The following is a 21,789-nucleotide window of genomic DNA, read 5'->3' as shown; positions in this document are numbered from 1 at the left end:
TACAATTCATAAAGATTGTACGAACTAAGTGGCCTCCGTGGTAAAGGAATTATTATTCTTTGAGGACCTGAGTTCGAGAACTATAGATGTTAGGGGTGTGAGCATTCAATGTCGAAAGGTTGAGAGTTATCTTTGAACATATATTGTCTTGTACTTATCTCATATTAATCAAAAAAAATAAAGATAAGTTCTTTTAGAATTTGTAATAGTCTTTCTAATAATATAATCTTAATTTTTTTTAAAATAATTTGAGGTGATTATTAGGGGTGTACATGAACCGAGCTTGAACGAATAAGACTATGTTCGGGTTCATTTGTTTATTTTTAAAGATTTTCGTGTTCGGTTCATGTTCGTTTAATTTTTTAATATCATTTTCATTTTTTTATTTATTTTTAAAGGTGTTTGTGTTCGTTCATTTAACGTTCTTGAACATGTTTGTTTAAATCTTCGCGAACGTGTTCGTTTAGCATTCATTTAATGTTCGTTTAGCATTCATTTAATGTTCGTGAACATGTTCATTTAGCGTTTGTTTAACATTCGCAAACATATTTGTTTAGCGTTCGTGTAACGTTCGTAAACATATTAAAAACGTTACCAAACAAATAGAAAAGAACAAATTAAACAAAATCACCTAATAAAACTTATATAACATCCACAATAACAAAATGCAATCTTAAGACATACTAGCAGTATTTAGACACATCCATAAACATTTTCATATTAAAACATCTACCAACATATCAAAATACCTTCCTAAAATGTTAAATCACCTACAGAACCTAAGAGATAGAACCAAACATCATGAATGAAAAGATAAAAATATAACAACTTGAAAGATATCAACTATTAAATTGTATTCACAAAGAAAAAAATCAAATTAGTGCAAGAAAATTAATACCTTTAAAATTCTTCAAAATTATAACTTTAAAGTAGAGAAAGCTCTTTAATTTCTTTGTTGCCCTACATAAAAAAATTAAAATTAAAAAATCAAATTAAATAACATATCAAATATTAAATAAATAAAACAAATACTTAAAAATACTTATTTTAATTTCTTTTTTAACTTATAAAAATTTCGATACCAATCAAAACAATAAAGTAACATTTGCATTATATCTGTTCCTAAAGATGAACGATAGATATCAATCGAACTATTCAATAAATGCACAAGAAATCCTTACATAATGAGGACTTGCAGTTTTCATCAATAAAGTGAATAACTCATACTCAGTAATTGCAAAAGGCAACTCGTGAACTATTATTGTGTGAGAAACAACTTCCATGATCTTTACTTGATCATATCTCCAAGTCTAAATACCACACATACTGTCAGATCTAAGTGTTTGCGGTGGTAAAAAAAAAAGATTGCCTTGTCCCCTTAAAGATATATGACGTTTCACACATCCATCTAAATGTCTTTTAAATTGTGTAGTTGTGTCATCCTTGTTCTTTGTAAGTTTAATCTTACAATGTGTAGACACAACATTTCGTCTTTTTATATATTTAACATATATTATATTACTTATCTTGTGTTTCATTACATATTTCAGGCCTAAAAACGAGGCCCGGGACCATTACAAGATAACCCAACAAACCAAAACGTGCGATCCAGCTGCACGTGACCCAGCCAAACCTCGACCCATTTCCAGAACCAGCTCCAAGCCAAAAGATCAGGGTTTCCAGAAATCCTAGCGCCGCATCACTCACCTAGCAGCCACCTCGACGCCTGGTCAAGCCAAGACCGAGTTCCCCGATTGTTCTTTCGGCACCAGCACGCACAAAGCAAAACAACCCGAAAACAAGAGTTTTAGTTAGAGTATGAGACTCTAAACTCTAACTAAAAATATGCGTTTTTAGGTTATAAATATACACGTAACACACCATTGTAGAGGGGACAAAAAAAATACGGGAAACATTCGAAACAGTGGGCAGAGAATACAAAAAATACGACGAGGAGTATTCAAAAGAAATACCCAGAAAAAAGACGCAAGAAATACGATGAGGAAACCAAAAGGAAAAGAAGGGAGAGAAGACTTTCCACGGTCGTTGGGGGCCTCCACGCACCATCGAAGAAATGAGACATAAAAGGTAAAATTTGTAGATCTACGTCGTTAGGATATTTTTCGGTTGAAACAAGGCCGGAGTATTTCTGAAAAATTTGTAGATCTCGTTTTGTAAAAGTGAAAAAACGAAAATGGTGGGTTCTATGTCCATGAAAACGCAATATTCAAGATTGGTGGGTTCTATCACTTTGCCCCCACACCATCACATGTTTCACTATTTTGAATTTGAAAACTTCTTATTATATTTATTCAATCTATTTTTAGTTTACCTTTTCTTAATTTCAACAGTACTAACTTTATTTTCTTAATAGTGTAGAACGGTTAAAGTGTTTAATATTTGTTTATTTATTTTTTAATTATTAATAATACATATACATCATATAAGTACCATTATCAATAGTTGAAGAAAATAACATTAGTATACCATAATAGTTAAGTTTCAGTATTTTTTATTTGTTATTTATTTATTTATTATATTTATTTATTTATTTTATTTTTTCCTTTGATTTATTATTTTATTTAATATCTTTATCTAACATTTTCGACTTATTTAGAAAAATTTTAACCAATCAGAGGTAAGTAATTCAAATCAAGTTTTTTTAAAATTTAAATTTTTAATTTTCACAATTAAAGACAACCGACAAATTAATTGGTACCGAAAGGGCGGCTCAAGAGTGTTAATCCTTCCTTGACCGTAACCGACTCCTGAACTCGACATATTTCTGGCAAAACGCAGATTAGGTAAGATGGTGTCCGACCCATTTAAATTCGTTTTAAATGGTCGGTGGTGACTCCTAACCCAATTCATTCAAGTCGAAACCCAATTTCGAGACCCAACCGAAAGACGATTCCGACACAATGATTACACTGCACTTTTTCGGTTCCATCAGGAAGTTTAATTACAATCAATTCTTGCCAAACAATTAATGTCTTCTTTCTATTTCTCCTTGTATATAAGCCAACATCAATATCATCTAAAGACTCGTGCCCCTGAGGGGTTGATTTTTCATGAGTAGTATCTTGAACATTGAAAATTTTATTTCTTTTAGTGAAATTCATGGGTGATGAAGAACCAGTACACAAATAATGACTTTGTTCTGAGTTATAAGACATACCTAAAAAAATAAAAAATCAAATCAATATTAGTGGGTAGCAGTACATATAATAAACAAGCTCTATAAAAGCAATAATACATATTGCTTAAACAAGGTAAAAGAGAATAGTATATCACAAATAAAGATTTGAAAATGTCTCTCCCAATCGCTTTGCGGCCTCCCCAAACCCTATTTTTGGAGAGACTATTAGAAAGAGTCAGATTTTATAGGAGGATACATATTACTAATATATGGGGAAAAGGAAAAGAAAACTCTTTTACATACCTTCAGAAAATAAAAAATTGATTATTTGTGATGACCGATGAAGTTGAACAATAAAATATATAAAGAGATGTAAGTATAAATGTCAAGAATCCAAAACACCACATGATGCAAAAAAAATCATATTACAAATCGTTGGTTTGAGACGAAAATCCAATAAACATGATTTATATGATAAAAAACCAAATTATAAAATCTCATCCAAATATCAAACTAGTAAAATTCTTAGGTAATCACCATACACACAAACTAACTATCAAAAGAGGGTTAACAAATCACTTCAAAAGTAATGGACGGCAACCCATTCTCCAGAATAAAATGATTTTGATTCATATGATTATTAACAAACAATAAATAATGCCTATGAACTAAAATCATTGCTAACGATGTGGAATTTTTTTTTTGTCATTACTACTACATAAAGCACTAAATTACATGAACAACTACAAGTGCCTTTAGTTACATAAAGCATTAAATTGCTTACTATTAGTTAGGCCAACTAATATTCGAAATATGAAGAAGTCAAAGGATAGGCCTTAACAAGTAAATATGTAATTTTTTTTCCAATTCTTTAGTGCTTATCCCAGTAAACGTAGATTCTTAATTTCTGAAACATAAAGAAGTCAAAGGATAGGCCTATGAAATGTTAGATTCTTAATTTCTTATAAACATGATGCAAGTAAACGTAGTCCATAGCATTAAAAGACTGAAAAGAAAAACACCATATTTAAAGAGGTCCATAAATAATCTCAAGATTAGTGACATTCCTACAAAAACAGACGGCGAACGATAATTTCTACAAAACATACCGTAATTTTTCTGAAGATTAAAAACATCCCTATTGTCGTAACCGTCTTTCGGTTGGGCTCCGGAATTGGGCTTCGACGTGAATTAAATGAATTGGAAGTCGCCACCGATCATTTACTTTACGAAAAGCGGGTTGATCGGATACCTTATTTCTTATCTGATATGCGTCTTACCAGAGATATGTCGGATTCGGGAGTCAGTTACAGTCAATGAAGGGTTAGCACCATTGAACTGCCCTTTCAGTACTACGTATTTTCCAGTTGTCATTAAGTAAGAAAATTGAAAGTTTAACTCAAAAGGTAAAATTACGATCCAAAATTACTTACCCTAATTCGATTTGAAAATATCCCTTTTAAAAAAGGCGAGAAACACATTAGAGGAAAAAGACAATGAAAGTAAATAAATAAAACAAAGAAAACACATAAATAACACGAATAAACAAAATGAGATAAAAAAATAAGAAAATAAAAGAAGTAAAAGTAAAAATAAACAAGAAAAAAGAATGAAGTAACGAATTTAATAATAAAAAACAACAATAAAAATAATGAGAAAAAATACAAAGAAAATAAAAAATAAATGAAAAGAAAAAAACAATCACATAAAAAATGTAAGTTAAAAGTAAAATAGTAATATCAATTATAATGATAATTATAAAAATAAATAGTAATAATACTAGTTATATGAATATATATATATATATATATATATATATATATATATATATATAACAACTTATAAACAAGGTATAAAAAAATAATAGTAATAATAAGTATTAAAATAAAAGATAATAATAGTAATAAATAAAAAAAGAAATTATAAAGAATATGAAAATCAAAGTAAATATAAATATATATATATATATATATAAAGTATAAATGAAATAAAAAATAATAATAATGGAAATATAAGTAAACATATATGATATTAGTAGGGGATTAAATTGAAATAAAAGCTAAATCAGTGGGCAAATGTCAAAGAACATTGAAGATTAAAACCGACAAAAATAAAAAAAAAATTCATTTTTTTAATAGATTTTCGCACCCTCATTCCAAAAATATAATTTGTTTTTTGTGAAATAGCCTCTAGGGAACGTAGATCTGAAATCAAAGATTCGAAAAACTTCCTCCGGGTCATCGACTAAAACATTTGTCTTTGGGTTTCTCAAGCAAAGAAAACGCGATTAACAACGTATGTAAGTGAAGAGTAAAGAGAAACAAACGAAAGGTAAAAAAAACTTTCACCTTTTTTACTTCGAATCGTTTACAATAGCCTCGAAATCACTTTTTCTTTGCTCGTTTTTTTCTGGCATTCATTTTGTGTAACTCGTGTGTGTTCTGGTGTGGTAATTACAAGGCTTATTTATAGTACTAAAAAACCCTATTTTAGACTAGTATTTGAGTCATAATCCAACTCTATTTTAGACTAGTATTTGAGTCCTAATCCAACTTTTCTTTGTTGGTTACATGAAGACTCCTCGGTTGGCAGGACAAAATCTGGTGTCTTCAGCTGCCCCTCTTTGCTCATTATCGTGTAACGAAAATTGAGCAAATATTACAAGACACAAATTTTATCCATATCGAATATCCTCTGTCGTAGAGTTGAAATCATTGTGAGGTTGAGTCAAAATTGGAAAATTATGAGCAAGAAATCCTTCATCGTGAAGTTGAAAACGAGCTCAAAGCTTTTGACAAGTGGCCTCTGAATCATCTTCTGGCTCAAGATACTTCATCGTGAAGGTGGAACTTGACCTGAAGACTTTGGTGTTGTGATGTTACAGATGACCCATTCGTCGTGAAGTTGAGTCAATCCGTTGGGGTATGATACCCTTCGTTGTGAAATTGTATATGTATATGGCCCCTTCGTCGTGAAGTTGAGCCTGAGAATTGGATATCCTTCGTCGTGAAATTGAAATCCAATGTAAGTTGCGTTGCTCCGAGTCCAATATCCTCCGCCGTGAAGTTGAAATTGGCTCTGGAATTGGGAAATTGTTTGTTGACAATCAGTCGCCCCTTCGCTGTGAAGTTGAGCTTGTGTTGTCTCGAGTCTAATATCCTTCGCTGTGAAGTTGAAATTGACTCTGAAATTGGGAAGTTGTTTGTTGACAACCAGCCGTCCCTTCGTTGTGAAGTTGAACTTGTGTTGTCTTGAGTGTTGAGCCTGGTAATTGGATATCCTTCATCGTGAAGTTGAAATCCAAGTAAGTTGTATTGTTCCGAGTCCAATATTCTCCGTCGTGAAGTTGAAATTGGCTCTGGAACTGGGAAATTGTTTGTTAACAGCCAACCGCCCCTTCACCGTGAAGTTGAGCTTGTGTTGTCTTGAGTCCAATATCTCTCGTTGTGAAGTTGAAATTGGCTCTGAAACTGGGAAGCCCCTTCTTCGTGAAGTTAAGCCTCAAATGACACGATATCCTCCGTCGTGGAGTTGAAATCGTGGATGTACGGGTACGATATCCTCCGTCGTGGAGATGAAATCGCGGATGACCCCTTCGTCGTGAAGTTGAGCCTTGACTTGGATATCCTCCGTCGTGAAGTTGAAATCCAAGTATTGCATGTTGCGGGTGGACACGATTCCCTTCGCCGTGAAGTTGAAACCGTGGATGACCCATTTATTGTGAAGTTTGGCTTCGAGCTAGATATCCTTCGTCGTGAAGTTGAAATCTACTCTCGAGCAAATTGTGTCGCTTTGAGTTCAATATCCTTCGCCGCGAAGTTGAAATTGACTCTAGCTAAAACTTGAAAAAGTTATACATATATGTGATGAAAATATGTTATCTTGGGGCTCTGGAGAGAAATCTCGATCTCCTGGTTTCTTGTCTGGGATCTTGATTCTGGAATCTTGAATTTTTCGACCCCTGGTCTATAATTCTTCGACCCCTGGTCTTGAATTCTTCAACTGTTCAAATCTGATGTTTGTTTTTTATCCTTGATCTGGGAAATATCTCTCGACCATCTCAAGTATATGCATGAGCCTTGATCGGTTTCCGAGTACCTGTACTTTTCAATGAATCTTTGTACAGTAATATGCGAATATCTTTTGCATAAGTAAACAAATCATTAAGTTTAAGCTCAATCCAAGATGCTCAAAAGGAATTGGTCTAGAGAAAAAGATTGTCTTTTATTCATGGGAAAAAAAGAACAAATAATATATGACAAACATTCTGGAAGATGAAGGCATGATGAGGTGTAAATGAATGTCTTAGATGTCAATAATGTGAGCACTTCTGAGCTGAAGAGCCGTTAGGTGACCTTGAATACAGCCTTTGTGAAAGGATATTTGGAAATGTGATAACTTTCAGGAGAGTGCAACCTTTCTCCGACTCGTTGAGTCTATTCAGATGCCTGTCTGGATTTCTTGAATTATCCAAATCGCCCTTTTGGGTTTTCAATTTGGACCCATCCTTGGTTGCAAGACGCCTTTTGCGGGTTTTCATCTTGAACCCACCTTTTTGTTATTTCTCTTTTTCTTTTGTTTTTTTTTCTCTTTTTTAATTTTTTCAATTTAGGGCGCCCTTTCGGGTTTTTTCCCTAAACGTTTTTTTACTTAGGACGCCCTTTCAGGTTTTCATCCTAAGCGAAGTACTTCTTGAATGCGTCTGTATTGATGGGATGTGGCAGGTCAGGTCCGTCCATTTCAGCCAGAACAAGGGCCCCTCCGAAAAATGTCTTTTTCACGACATAAGGTCCTTCCCAATTTGGCGCCCATTTTCCTCGAAAATCTTTCTGAACTGGCAAAATTCTCTTTAACACCAGATCTCCTTCACAGAATATTCTCAAGCGTACCTTCTTGTCATGTGCTCGAATCATTTATTTCTGATAGATTTGACCATGGTGAATAGCTTTCAGTCTCTTTAACCCCAGTCGAGGTTCGTACCGAGGTTCGGTAAGCGAACAAAGCGAAATGCAATTTCTCATGCCAATCCTTGTAGGTCTCGGTCGTTTTCTCCACTATCTTTTTAATGTTTTTATTTGATGCTTCTACTGCACCGTTCATCTTTGGTCTGTAGGTAGTAGAACTGTGATGCTTTTATGTTGAATTGCTCACAAACAGCTTTCATCATTTTATTGTTCAAGTTTGTAGCATTATCGGTGATGATCCTTTCAGGTAAACCATACCGACATATGATCTCTTTCTTCAAAAACTTACAAATAACAGATTGAGTGACACTGACATAGAAAGCAGCCTCTACCCACTTAGTGAAATAATCGATAGCTACAAGGATGAAATGATGACCATTCGAAGCCTTCGGATGTATTTGCCCAATAATATCCATGCCCCACATAGAGAAAGGCTATGGTGACGTCATGACATGAAGCGGATGAGGTGGGACATTTATATTATCACTGTAAATCAGACATTTATGACATTTTCTAGCATAGTTGATGCAATCACTTTCCAGTGTGGACCAGAAATATCTTCATCTCATTACTTGTCTCGACATCATATGTCCATTTGCATGTGCTTCACAAACTCCGTCATGTACTTCTTTCATTATCATTTTTGCCTCTTCAGCATCGACGCACCTTAATAGAACTTGATTATGGCTTTTCTTGTACAAGACCATGCCGTCAAGGACGTATCCAGCTGAAATCCTTCTAATGGTTCTATTATCAGTTTCAGTGGCTTCATCTGGATAACTTCGATGCTTGATATACTGCAAAATGTCATAGTACCAAGGCTTAGTGTCATTTACTTCTTCAATCTGGTAGCAATGAGTCGGGTACTCATACGACTGCATGTCAATTGGCATCATTTCAGACTCCCCGCCAACTTTGAATGCGGCTGCCAAGGTAGCCAAAGCGTCAGCCATTTGATTATCTTCTCTTGGCACATAGTGGAAAGTGACTTCATCGAATTCTTCGAGCAGATCCAGTATTAGCTTATGGTATTCCGTCAGTTTTGTATCTTTGGTTTCCCATTCTCCATGGAGATGATAGATTACTAATGCTAAATCTCCGTATATCCGCAAGGTCTTTACATTTTGCCCCAGTGCAGCTCGAATTCGCAAGACACATGCCTCATACTCTGCCATGTTATTGGTACAATCGAAGTTCAGTCTGCTGGTAAATGGGTAGTGACTCCCTTCTGGAGAGATCAGTATTGCTCCAATACCATGTCCTAATGTATTTAATGCCCCATCAAAATACATTCTCCAGGAACTGTCTGTTGAAGTACTTGTTTCTTCTAAGGATAAAGCCATCAAGTCTTCGTCTGGGAAATCAAAGTCTAACAGCTCATAATTCTCATTGGTTCTTCTTGCCAAGAAATCTGATATGGCAATTCCTTTTATGGCCTTCTGGCTCACGTATTCGATGTCGAATTCAGACAATAGCATTTGCCATCGGGCTAACCTTCCAGATAGAGCAGGCACACCCATCATGTATTTTAGTGGATCCAACTTGGAAATCAACCAAGTGGTATGATACAACATATATTGTCGGAGTCTTTTTGTAGCCCAAACTAAAGCACAACAAACCTTCTCAATAGGAGGATACCTGACCTCGCAATCAGTGAACTTTTTGCTTAAATAGTATGTGGCTCTTTCCTTTCTTCTGGATTTGTCATGTTGACCCAGGACACACCCCATTGAGTTCTTGAATATGGATAGATACAAGAACAGAGGTTTGCCTGGGATGGGGGACATTAAGATGGGAGTATGAGACAAGTACTCTTTCACCTTCTCGAATGCAATCTGACAGTTTTCATCCCATGCTCCAGGGTTGCTCTTTCGGAGAAGGCGAAAGATTAGATCACACTTATCAGTTAACTGAGATATGAATCGAGCTATGTAATTCAATATGCCTAGAAAAACTCGGACCTCTTTTTGTGTTCGAGGTGGAGGTAGATTCTGGATAGCCTTAACTTGTTGGGATCAACCTCAATGCCTTTTCTGCTTACCACGAAGCCTAACAGTTTTTTGGATGTCACCCCAAAAGTACACTTGCTAGGGTTTAGTCGTAGCTGGAACTTCCTCAATCTCTGGAAGAGCTTTCTCAAATGCTCGACATGTTCATTTTCGGTCTGTGCCTTGAAAACCATGTTGTCGATATAAACCTCAATTTTTTGTGTATCATGTCATAGAACAGGGTCACCATAGCTCTCTGATATGTTACCCCAGCGTTCTTTAATCCGAAAGCATCATTTTGTAACAGAAAGTTCCCCACATTGTGACAAAAGTGGTCTTCTCCATGTCTTCAGGGTGCATCTTAATCTGATTGTACCCCGAAAACCTGTCCATGAATGAAAAGTAGTTGTTCCCGGATATATTGTATACCAGAGTATCTATGTGTGGCAGAGGAAAGTTGTCCTTGGGACTTGCCTTGTTAAGGTCCCGGTAATCGACACACATGCGTACTTTCCCGTCCTTCTTCGGTACATGCACTATGTTGGCCACCCACTCCGGATATTTGGCAACTTGAAGAAAACCGGCATCAAATTGTTTCTTGACTTCTTCCTTGATCTTAAGGAGCATTTCTGGTCGCATCCTTATCAGTTTCTGCTGCACTGGTTTACATTCTGGTTTGATAGGTTGTGGACTACCATATCTGTGTCTAATCCCGGTATGTCTTAATATAACCAGGCGAACACCTCTCTGTATTCTTGAAGTAAGACTATCAAGTTTTGCCTTGCTTCAGTCGAAAGAATTGTACCGATTTTAACCTCCTTTCGATCTTCCTCAGTGCCCAGATTCAAGACTACAATTGTCCCTTCATGTGGCAGTATTTGTTTATCTTCTCTTTCTACCATTCTCAACAATTCGGTAGGCAAGTTGCACTCCTCTTCAGTGTCGCATTCATTAAATTCCCCGAGATAAATGGCCGATTCAAAATCCACCTCCTGATTAGGATCATTAGTGCCCACATTATCGTTATCTGTGGATCTGAAAGAAGGGAAAATGTGCATACGTGAGGGGAAAATATCCCACACAAAATAGTCAAGAATGAAGAAAATGGACAATGAATTCAAAAAGATATAAAGAAAAATTTTTTTGCCATGGGAAGAGTGAAAAAATGCATATTTTATTGAATTTAAATATAATGTTTATTCACCCTTACAAAAGATCACCTATTGCCCCGGGTATAGGCAAATAGGGATAGTTCGAATATTACTCTGAAAGACTCTTGTAAACCACATGTAGTTCTTCGACCGACAAACGGCTAGGCATGAACCCAGGTGGCAGAGGGCATATCCTATGTCTAATTGCGTCGTCAGCATTTCCAGTGGTTACAACATTGATGCTTAGATCTTCCAAAGTCGCTTCTAAATCGGACGTGGTGGTTTCAAACACATAACCACCTGATTTGAATGTGTGGCAAAGAGGCGGGAATATCATGGGCTCCTCGAGTTTTTTCATCCTAACATCCATTTGTCTCTTCTTTGCTCGAGTATTGTGTGAATGATGCGTATTTAATGTTTGCGGTGATAAACTTGGTATTTTCTCTTTCTGAGACATGTTCTATTAGTTAATACGAATGTAAAAACATGGAAAATATAAAAATAAACATGAAATATAAAATGCAAAGTATGCAATGCATGATGTATGCAATTTAGAGGCATTGATCCAAAAAAGTGTCCATTATTGTAAACAATCATTATTCAGACAAAAATGTTTTATCTTGTAAGAGACATGAAAAACAATCAAATGTACGTTCAGACTAAATCCTCTAGACCCCAAATAGCTTCTAGTAGGTTGACAAGTTTTTTGCCTTCATCTGTCACTGGTTGAATGCCTTATCGAACCACTACGAGCTGCCTTTTGTACTTGATCTAGGAAATCTCGGATGACTGCGTCTCTAGCCTTTACCCTTTGTTGTGCTTGCTCCCAACAGAAACGCCACTGCAGACCTCCGTCAAAGGGTACTATCTAGAGCTCGGCCGCTTGCTTCTTGAATCCATCTACGATAGCTTCCAACTCGGCTATTGTTTTCCATCTCTCTCATGTTGTTTTTCTAGGTCAGCCATCTGGATTCTCAACCATTGGTTTTAATGCTGACTGTCTGCTAAGCGCCTCTGAGCAGTTTTCAACTGTTCCTTCCAAGCTCTTTCATCAGACCTCTCAAACTTTCTTTTCAGGCTGTGAGCTTCGTCTTTCCAATACTCAGAGGTTACTTTCAACTTGGAGTTATCCTTGACTTTATCCTGATATCCCTTTCTCAAGTCTTTGAGCTCAAAACGGACTCTTTTCTGTTCTCTTTCCAGCTTGTCTGCTCTATATCTCTGAGATTCTGCATCTAGCTTCCATTGATAACGTTCAGGTTCAAGTTCCTTAATCCTCTGCTTCAGCTCGTTATTCACAGCTTCAAACTCTACCTTAGCTATCTCAAGTTCCGAAGGGACAGGCCTGAGATGTTCCTCCATGGTCCGGGTGTCTTCACAGTCTGGCACCGAGATGTTATCATTCTTTCTCAGCCTTCGTCACTCTACATAATCCAGAGTAAGCATGTCTCTGGCAGCTACAACATCCATCCGGAATACTTTCTTCCATGAATCAGCTGCTTCTTTGATCCTCTTTTTATAACTGTCACCATTATACACAAACTCTGATCTAGCTAGCCCGCATGTTACCGGGACAAACTGTCGTGCCCCATACTGTCTAAGTGCTAACAACGGAGCATACCCAACTGCACCCCAAAGTCCAAGTAAGGTCATAGTATCATAATCCCCACACCGGAAAAGAACGTCACCGAGGAACAACCAGGGGGCTCTCCAGGTAATATCCCGATCCTGAAGATGTGTAAAGACTTTCATCCACTTTTCCTTTAAAGCACCTTCATGCTATTTCCTAGTGATGAATTCTCCCAAAGGTGAATAAGTAGTGTTGAATCGACGATAGGCTACCTCATTAGTCTTCCAAAAGTGGTTGTGAATCCAGACTTGAAGGAGCTGAATACACCCAATGAACCTTCCTCCGCCAGTTCTTCTGCAATGGTTGAGAGATCGAAAGGTTTCGGCTAAGATGGCCGGTGCTGGGTTGACTCGCCTTGGAAGTTGTTCGAATAGCTCTACCACGGCTGCGTCGATGCAGCCAAAGTCTTTGGAAATATAACCAGACCATACAAACCTAGTGCAAAAAGGTCTATAGTCTTCCATTCATCAGGGTGATTCTTCATTAGTTGCCTTATGTGAATCCACTCGATTCCTTCCCCGTTACCTTTGTGTCGAAGTCGATCAGTAACTTATTTTTCATCAACCCCTACAATCTTAGCTAGTCCGTTCTTGAAAGGATGACTCTTGATGTGTTTGATATATGCCCTCTATAGTCTGATGTTTTCGCAGTGCAGTAGGGTAATATACTCTTCAATTGTGGGCACCATGTCCTCTCGGTTAAAGGTGAAACAACTATATCCCGGGTTCCAAAATTGAATTAATGCTCGGAGCAGGGGTTCATCAGTCTTGACATGGAGTAAGAGGGCAATATCACCATATCGTTGGTTGAACTTCTGCTTTCTGTCATTCCCCCAACTGTCCCAAATATTTCGCAGTTCTTGGACATCGTTTTGTTTCAGGCTGAAAAATGTGTAACTAACAAGCTCTGACACATAATTTCCCTGAAGACTGTCTCCCTTATCTTTCTGAGTCTTCTCGGACCATAGTCGTGCCTCAGCGTTTTTAATCTCTTGTATTACAACACCTTTGTCCATTAATTCGGATTTATTTTGTGTTTAACAAATTCTTTTTAAGGATCAATAGCCTCTTTTTATGAAGCAAATGCTAGAAAACAAACACAAAGGCAAAAGGATTAGTAAAATAAAAATAAAAAAATGACGGAAAAAAAACACAAAAAAAAGAAAATGGTTAGGGTAAAAATATCCTAGGTTTTGGAATGTAGTTTCGGGGTAGGCTCTAATTCTCCATGGTTTCCCGGTTTAGGTTCTAAAAATGGTACCCGAGTTCTCCTTGCTATTGCCCCCTTCGGCTTGCCAGACCCTTAGTCCTAAACCCATCACAGGCTTGTGTGGACTAAGTTAAACTCGAGAGGACACATTCCCTTATGCCCGCACGGTGAATAAATTCACACGAAGGCATCGCTTTCACCCCCACTTAAGATAGAGTTTAGAGCTCGGGTATAGAGCCTTAAATGAAAAAGATTTGAAGGCTGAAATCACGAGAAAACGATTAGTAAAACTATTTACCCGAAAATATAATCAAAAGTAAGTAAAAAAGGATCGAAATGTTACCTTAAAATTTAAACTTACCCTTTTCGTTAAAAAGACAACTGGAAATTACCTTAGCCTGACTCACTTACCTGTCCCCAGTAGAGTCTCCAAGCTGTCGTAACCGTCTTTCGGTTGGGCCCCGGAATTGGGCTTCGACGTGAATTAAATGAATTGGGAGTCGCCACCGATCATTTACTTTACGAAAAGCGGGTTGATTGGATACCTTATTTTATCTGATCTGTCTTACCATATGTCAGATTCGGGAGTTACAGTCAAGGAAGGGTTAACACCCTTGAACTGCCCTTTCGGTACTACGTAATTTCCAGTTGTCATTAAGTAAGAAAATTGAAAGTTTAACTCAAAAGGTAAAATTACGATCCAAAATTACTTACCCTAATTCGATTTGAAAATATCCCTTTTAAAAAAGGCGAGAAACACGTTAGAGGAAAAAGACAATGAAAGTAAATAAATAAAACAAAGAAAACACATAAATAACACGAATAAACAAAATGAGATAAAAAAAATAAGAAAATAAAGAAGTAAAAGTAAAATAACAAGAAAAAGAATGAAGTAATGAATTTAATAATAAAAACAACAATAAAAATGAGGAAAAATACAAAGAAAATAGAAAATGAAGAAAAAAACAATCACATAAAATAAATAAAAAATGTAAGTTAAAAGTAAAATATAATATCATTATAATGATAATTATAAAAATATAAATATATACGTTAATATCAAAAATAAATAGTAATAATACTAGTTATATGAATATATATATATATATAACAACTTATAAACAAGGTATCAAAAAAATAATAGTAATAATAAGTATTAAAATAAAAAATAATAATAGTAATAAATAAAAAAATAAATAAATAAAAAATTTATAAAGAATATGAAAATCAAAGTAAATATATATATATATATATATTATATATAAAATAAAGTATAAATGAAATAAAAATAATAATAATGGAAATATAAGTAAACATATATATTAGTAGGGATTAATTGAAATAAAAGCTAATCAGTGGGCAAATGTCAAAGAACATTGAAGATTAAAACCGGCAAAAATAAAAAAGTTTTTATTTTTTTAATAGATTTTCACACCCTCATTCCAAAAATGTAATTTGTTTTTTGCGAAATAGCCTCTAGGGAACGTAGATGTGAAATCAAAGTTTCGAAAAACTCCGTCCGGGTCATCGGTTAAAACATTTATCTTTGGGGTTCTTAAGCAAAGAAAACGTAATTAACAACGTATGCAAGTGAAGAGTAAAGAGAAACAAACGAAAGGTAAAAAAAAGCTTTCACCTTTATTACTTTGAATCGTTTACAATAGCCTCGAAATCACTTTTTCTTTGCTCGTATTTTTCTGGCATTCCTTTTGTGTAACTCGTGTGTGTTCTGGTGTGGTAATTACAAGGTTTATTTATAGTACTAAAAAAACCCTATTTTAGACTAGTATTTGAGTCCTAATCCAACTCTATTTTAGGCTAGTATTTGAGTCCTAATCCAACTCTTCTTTGTTGGTTACATGAAGACTCCTCTGTTGGCAGGACAAAATCTGGTGTCTTCACCTATCAAGATAAATATTCTTACAAACATATACCCACAGCTTTTAGTACTTAGTACCATGAATAATAAAGATTTAACAAAATAACATGTAAATAAATAAACATGTTCTTATTTTATAAATATATTTTGAACTCTCCTTAAACAGACGATGAACTGTATTTTCTTACTACCATTCTGATTGGGATGAGGCGAGGAGCTCAAATAAACTGACAGTGTAATACGTACGCGGCTTCACAGAAGATGATCTAGGGTTTGATAAATCTCATAAAAAATAGAGAAAAGAAAGTGTTAGAGACGAACGGCGGGCTGGGAGGGAAAAGAAAAGAGAGGAGAAAAGAATTTTTGGTGTTGTAATTAGGAATGATATCATAGTTTAAACTATAAAAATGGTGCTTAAACTTTTTAGGGTTCATAGTTTAAACTAAATGTTATCATATATTCAATTTAGTATGTACATTCATTAATATTTAAAATGTACGAGTTTGTTCATAAACATAAACGAACAAGTTAATAAGCGAACTTGTTCGTGAACATAAACGAAACCGAACACACCTCTGTTCGTATTCGTTTGTTTATTAAACGAACATAAAAAATTTTGTTCATACTCGTTTATTTAACTTAATAAACGGACATAAATTAACGTCAACATAACGGTTCATGAACAATTCACTTAACATTATGTTCATTTACACTCATAGTGATTATAAGGTAATGTTTATTTTTAAAAAAAAAAATTAATCATTGAAGATATAAGCTGTAAATACAGTTGTTCGAATCCAATATTTCTAGAAGAAGAAAAAACCTCCCTTTAACTAGGGATGGGCACGAGACCTGAACCAGATGAGTTCCAATCCGATCCAACCCTATCAAGTTGAATTTTTTTAAAAAATTGGGTTCGAATGGGTCGAGTCCATTTTTTTAGGAATTATGTTCGGGTCAAACCAGACCGGGTTTAGGGTGAAAAATATCTAACCCGACCCAACACAAAGAAAATATAGTTTTACCTTACATATTTAGGGATAATTTGAATAAGACCCCTCTATATATTCTTTTTTTTTCAATTAAATTCTTATTTTTATTGAAAATAATAATATTATATATATATATATATATCAGGTCGAGTAAAAAAATGTGGGTAAGTGGAGGGTCAGGTGCAATTTTCGAGTCAAGTAGAGTGAATTAGAACTCGACCTAAATCCGACTCATGCCTACCCCTAACTTTAACAAATGAGAGATAAGGGTTATGAGCGTTGATTTAAATAGTTATATGATGAAAATAGAATTGAATTAAAACCAAAGCTTTTCGAATGATTTGGAATAAATTTCGAGTAAAAATATGTCATTAAAACACGAAATGAAGGTAGAAAAAGGGTAGTTTGAATTAAACAAAGCACAAGAAAAAGAAAAAGAACATATAACTAAACTATTATATATGGGTACTTAATATCATGTTTATCTGTTTTATTCAGATTTGATTTGCTTGCCTTTTTTTAGGTCATCTTGTTCATTTGAACTGACCGAACGGATCGAACTTGTTTTCCGGAGCCTGCGGACATGATCCGACAGTGGTGGTGGCGGCGGCAGCAACAGAAGCATCTCGAATTCGATTGTATCTACCTGCAAAGGCATAATTGGCATCCAAAAACACCGGGAAAGGCGGTGCGTTAAGGGGTGGTGGCGGTGCATGGCCGTCGATCATCCCGCGCTTCAAGACGGGTTCGTTACGCAGTGAAGTTTTGTCGTTCTCGGCCTCACTGTAGCGGTTCAAGAACACGGTGAGCTGCTCGACGTAGTCGTCGAAACCCAACTTTCCGATGGCCCAGAGGACGTCTTCGGCGGCGACGGTCTTCAGCTGCTCGCGTTGGCAGCGCCCGTTGGCTTCGCCGGTGATGAAACTGATTAACTCCGAGACGCATTCCTGGACGGTTTCATTGCCGCCGTCGGATATCTTAGCGAGGGGAGGGAGCACGCGGCGCATGATGCCGATGACGTTGGCGATCGGCATGAAGTGATCCTGTTCACGCGCCTCCGGTGGCGTGGGGTTGGATTTGTTGGTGGTTTTGTGTACGGTGGTGCTGCTGCCATTGGGATCTCGAGTTCAGAGAGTCCCCATACCGAAGGATACTCGAACCTTAAAAATAGAGAAACAAAATAATAACTTAATTTTTGTTAATTACTTAAACTATACGTTTAATACTTAAACTATCAGTTTTAGTCTATTTTAGTACCTAAACTTTCAATTTTTTTAAAATCATACCTAGTGTTTAGTTTTTATGTCATTTTAGTATCCCACTATTAAAAACTTAACGCGTGTAATACCTAAAATATTATTTTTAGTCTATTTTAGTACATAAACTTTTAGTCTTTTCAAAAATTAACGTTAAATTTTGTATGAGTACTAAAATAAAACAAAAACTAAAGTTTTTAGCGACATAGTACTAAAATAAAACAAAAACTAAACTTTGAAAATAATTTTGAAAAACTAAAAGTTTAAATACTAAAACAGACCAAAACTGATAATTTAAATATTAAATACTCAAATATCTATATACCATATAAATTTAGAGAAAATACACATAAAGTCATTAAATTATATTTAAATAATTATTATTTTAGTCACCACTTTCAAAATTTATAAAACACCATTAAATTTATCATAATTTTATACTTGTTAAAGCTTCACAATGAATGATAGATCTAGAAATATTTTTGAGTGGGAACACAAATATGTTCATAACACTAATTTTTTATATGGAAGGGGCACAAATAAAATTTCATACAGACACAATCAACAAAATAAATAAATAATTGAACACGAACCAAGTGATATCAGTGGTCAAGGGAGTTGTTATCCCTAGAAATTCTGGGTTTAAGCACCTCATATATGAGGGTATGAGCTTTCATTGTCAAATGATTGATAATCTTTAAACAAATACTAATATTAATCTCATAATTATAAAAAAACTAATCGAAAAAAATTTAATGCCTACTCTAAACTTGTTGTATATCTGTCACTGGTCACAATTATCATTTTTATAATAATTTGATAAATTTATTATTATTTTTATGTTTTTTAAAAAGTAAATAATCAAATTAATTATTTAATAATGCCTATTTATAATACTTTATAAATTTTTTTAAATCATAAAAATATTTAAATATTATCAATAATGAGAATATAGAAAATATAAAGTTAAAAATCTAAAAAAAATCTTAAAATAATAATTAGATACCCTTTATAAATTTCTCTCATTAAGATCTCATTAATTAGTAATTACACGTGGAAAATCCTAAGTGTCTCAGTCACGTGGGCAATAGTTATTAATTAGGTCCCACTTTGAAGAAAGTTCCCAATGAGATAATAAAATAGGCCCCACCTTTTAATGTTTCGATTCTTTGTTGGGAGTCCCAAGTCAAACCCTTTGGACGAACCTTGCGAAGGAACCCTTGGGTTTTCGGGGCATTGGATTCTCACCAATGTTTGCGTTACTCAAGCCGACATTCTCCCTTCCGCTTCGTCTACTCCCGCTCACGCGGGTGCTTCCCCCTAAGGCGGAACGCTCCCCTACCGATGCATTTTTACATCCCACAGCTTCGGCAGATCGCTTAGCCCCGTTCATCTTCGGCGCAAGAGCGCTCGATCAGTGAGCTATTACGCACTCTTTCAAGGGTGGCTGCTTCTAGGCAAACCTCCTGGCTGTCTCTGCACCCCTACCTCCTTTATCACTAAGCGGTTATTTAGGGGCCTTAGCTGGTGATCCGGGTTGTTTCCCTCTCGACGATGAAGCTTATCCCCCATCGTCTCACTGGCCGACCTCGACCCCTGTTATTTTGAGGTCATATCCGCTCCCCCCCAAAAAAGGAGAGACTTCTCACTGTACGAGTAGTGAAAAACGTTTACTTTTGTTGGTTGTTGACCAACGAAAGCCAGGGTTCGGAGGAGGTTAACATAAAGTCTAAAAAAGAAGAAGATCCTTTGAGAGATCTTTGGATGAACGAGCTCGCTCGATTCGCAAATTGGTCCGACTCGTAATTCACTTCTGACTCCGTGTTCGATAGTTTGAGGAAATAGTGCAAGCTAGAGTAGAGGAAATGAACGAAGGTAGCTCGAGCGTTATCGTTATATAAGATTACGTTCGCCTTCTAAGCATGATAAGTTCGTCACCACCAAATACACTGGTGTGGGTTCATCTCTCTCGACCAGTTCAGGTTCAAGGGAAGGGTGATCGAGGGGACCCAGACTTTAGATCTCTTCTCTATGGCGGGAGGTAGTTGTTCATTTGCAGGTTTCGATTGGATAGCATATTGACCCCTATCTTATACCTCTGGGCTGGGTGCGTGGAACTATTCCTTCCAATGAAAACTCCACGGAGAATATCGGTGACCTCTAGCTTGCACTTTTGCTGCCTTCTCAAGCATTGGATTCCTTTCCCCCGTCCAGGCACCCCATCAAATGCCCCTTTTTAGCTGTCGCAGGAAGTGAAGCAAACTCGACCAAAGGACAAGTCTGTTCCTTCTTCGTTTTTTGTTCCCGATTCAATCTTCACCTTTCCTGAATGAAGAAAGAGAGTGAAAGAGAAGATATAAGTGCAATAGGTACAGAGGGGAGAGAAACTGTCTTCGTTCGGTTTGGCAGAAGAAAACCGAGAAATCCCACATGTACTATCACGAGGAACTGGCTTTCACAATAACAATAAATAAAGGGAAGTGCGCCGGGAAAGCAACCGGAGATGCTGGTTCAATTCCAGCTTGTGAATCAAAGAAAACAAAAAGGGGACGTCCAATCTTGCAACAGCTAGTTGCTCGGCCTTAGTCTTGGGCTGATCTCATACTTCAATCAACACCTTCATACTTCGATCCAATCAATCGATCGATCAAGAGGCTAATCTGTATTTACTTAAATGATGCTATAAATCTTCATCAAAGTGCTTACTTCTTTTTTTATAATTGAATAAAATCGAGGAGTAGTTGTTCCAGGAAAGAAGAAAACAAGGATATCAAAAAGAATAGGCCTTGAAGGAAGGCATGAATGAGGGGAGATTCTCGAGATTGATTCATGGGCCGTCTCGTGAAGATCTTCGATCCTTCGCCATCGCGAGAATATAGTGATCGAAGAGCTATCGCTCAGCAACCACTGGAATATTACAGAACAATCTAAAGAGGGTCATAGCTTATTCATCTTGCAGTCAATTAGGCTATATGATCTTTGCTTGCGGCATCTCTAACTATTCGGTTAGCGTCTTTCTTGCTCAGTGCTGCTATAACTTAACAACCAAAAAGCTCTGCGTCAAACTTCAGCCCCTTCGAGTTGACCCCGGGGCAACAACCTCTGACGCCTCCTTCCCATCCATCCATCAAGGAGTACGAACGAGCGGAGCAATGACCTGGATCCAACCTTTCCATAATATAAGGGAAGCTCGAAGAGCTTTCTTCGCATGCTTGAGCGCAGCTTTTCCCTTTATATGGAAGAACCAACCCTTAAAGGGCAGTCGTCATCAAAGCTTAAAGATTCTAGCCCCAACTAAGCGAGCGAATCATCTTATTCCCTACCCGATCCAACAACAGCCCAAAAATCGGGCGATCTCACACTAGCACTAGGATCTGTCTATGCTTGGACTGATTGGACGAGCATCCGCTTTTCGGCATATCGATACTTCTTCTTCCTTAGCGACTTGGCAATAGCCTGATTCCACATGGGCAAGGAAAGGCTAGAATCAATGCAATGAAAGAACCATCCCTTCCCTATTTGTTTGTCCTGTCAGATAGAAAGATAATTAGACCCCAGCCCTTCTTTACCACTTTAGGGGA

General features: G+C 36.3%; 1 protein-coding gene across 1 annotated transcript; it reads right to left on the bottom strand.

The window, feature by feature from the left end:
- Window positions 1-17,485: 17,485 nt before the first annotated feature.
- Window positions 17,486-19,780, bottom strand: LOC120129784 (nuclear transcription factor Y subunit B-9-like). The gene is made up of 3 exons (XM_039147201.1): window positions 19,672-19,780; window positions 19,414-19,546; window positions 17,486-18,059 (listed from the first exon to the last, which is right to left on the bottom strand). The coding sequence occupies exons 1-3, from the start codon at window positions 19,778-19,780 to the stop codon at window positions 17,486-17,488; spliced, it is 816 nt and encodes a 271-aa protein (XP_039003132.1).
- Window positions 19,781-21,789: the final 2,009 nt, after the last annotated feature.

The sequence above is a fragment of the Hibiscus syriacus genome, unplaced genomic scaffold (assembly GCF_006381635.1).
Source record: "Hibiscus syriacus cultivar Baekdansim isolate YM2019G1 unplaced genomic scaffold, ASM638163v2 tig00110503_pilon, whole genome shotgun sequence".
Classification (NCBI taxonomy): domain Eukaryota; kingdom Viridiplantae; phylum Streptophyta; class Magnoliopsida; order Malvales; family Malvaceae; genus Hibiscus; species Hibiscus syriacus.
Note: the sequence above shows the minus strand (reverse complement) of the source record. Positions and strands in the feature narration are given on the sequence as shown.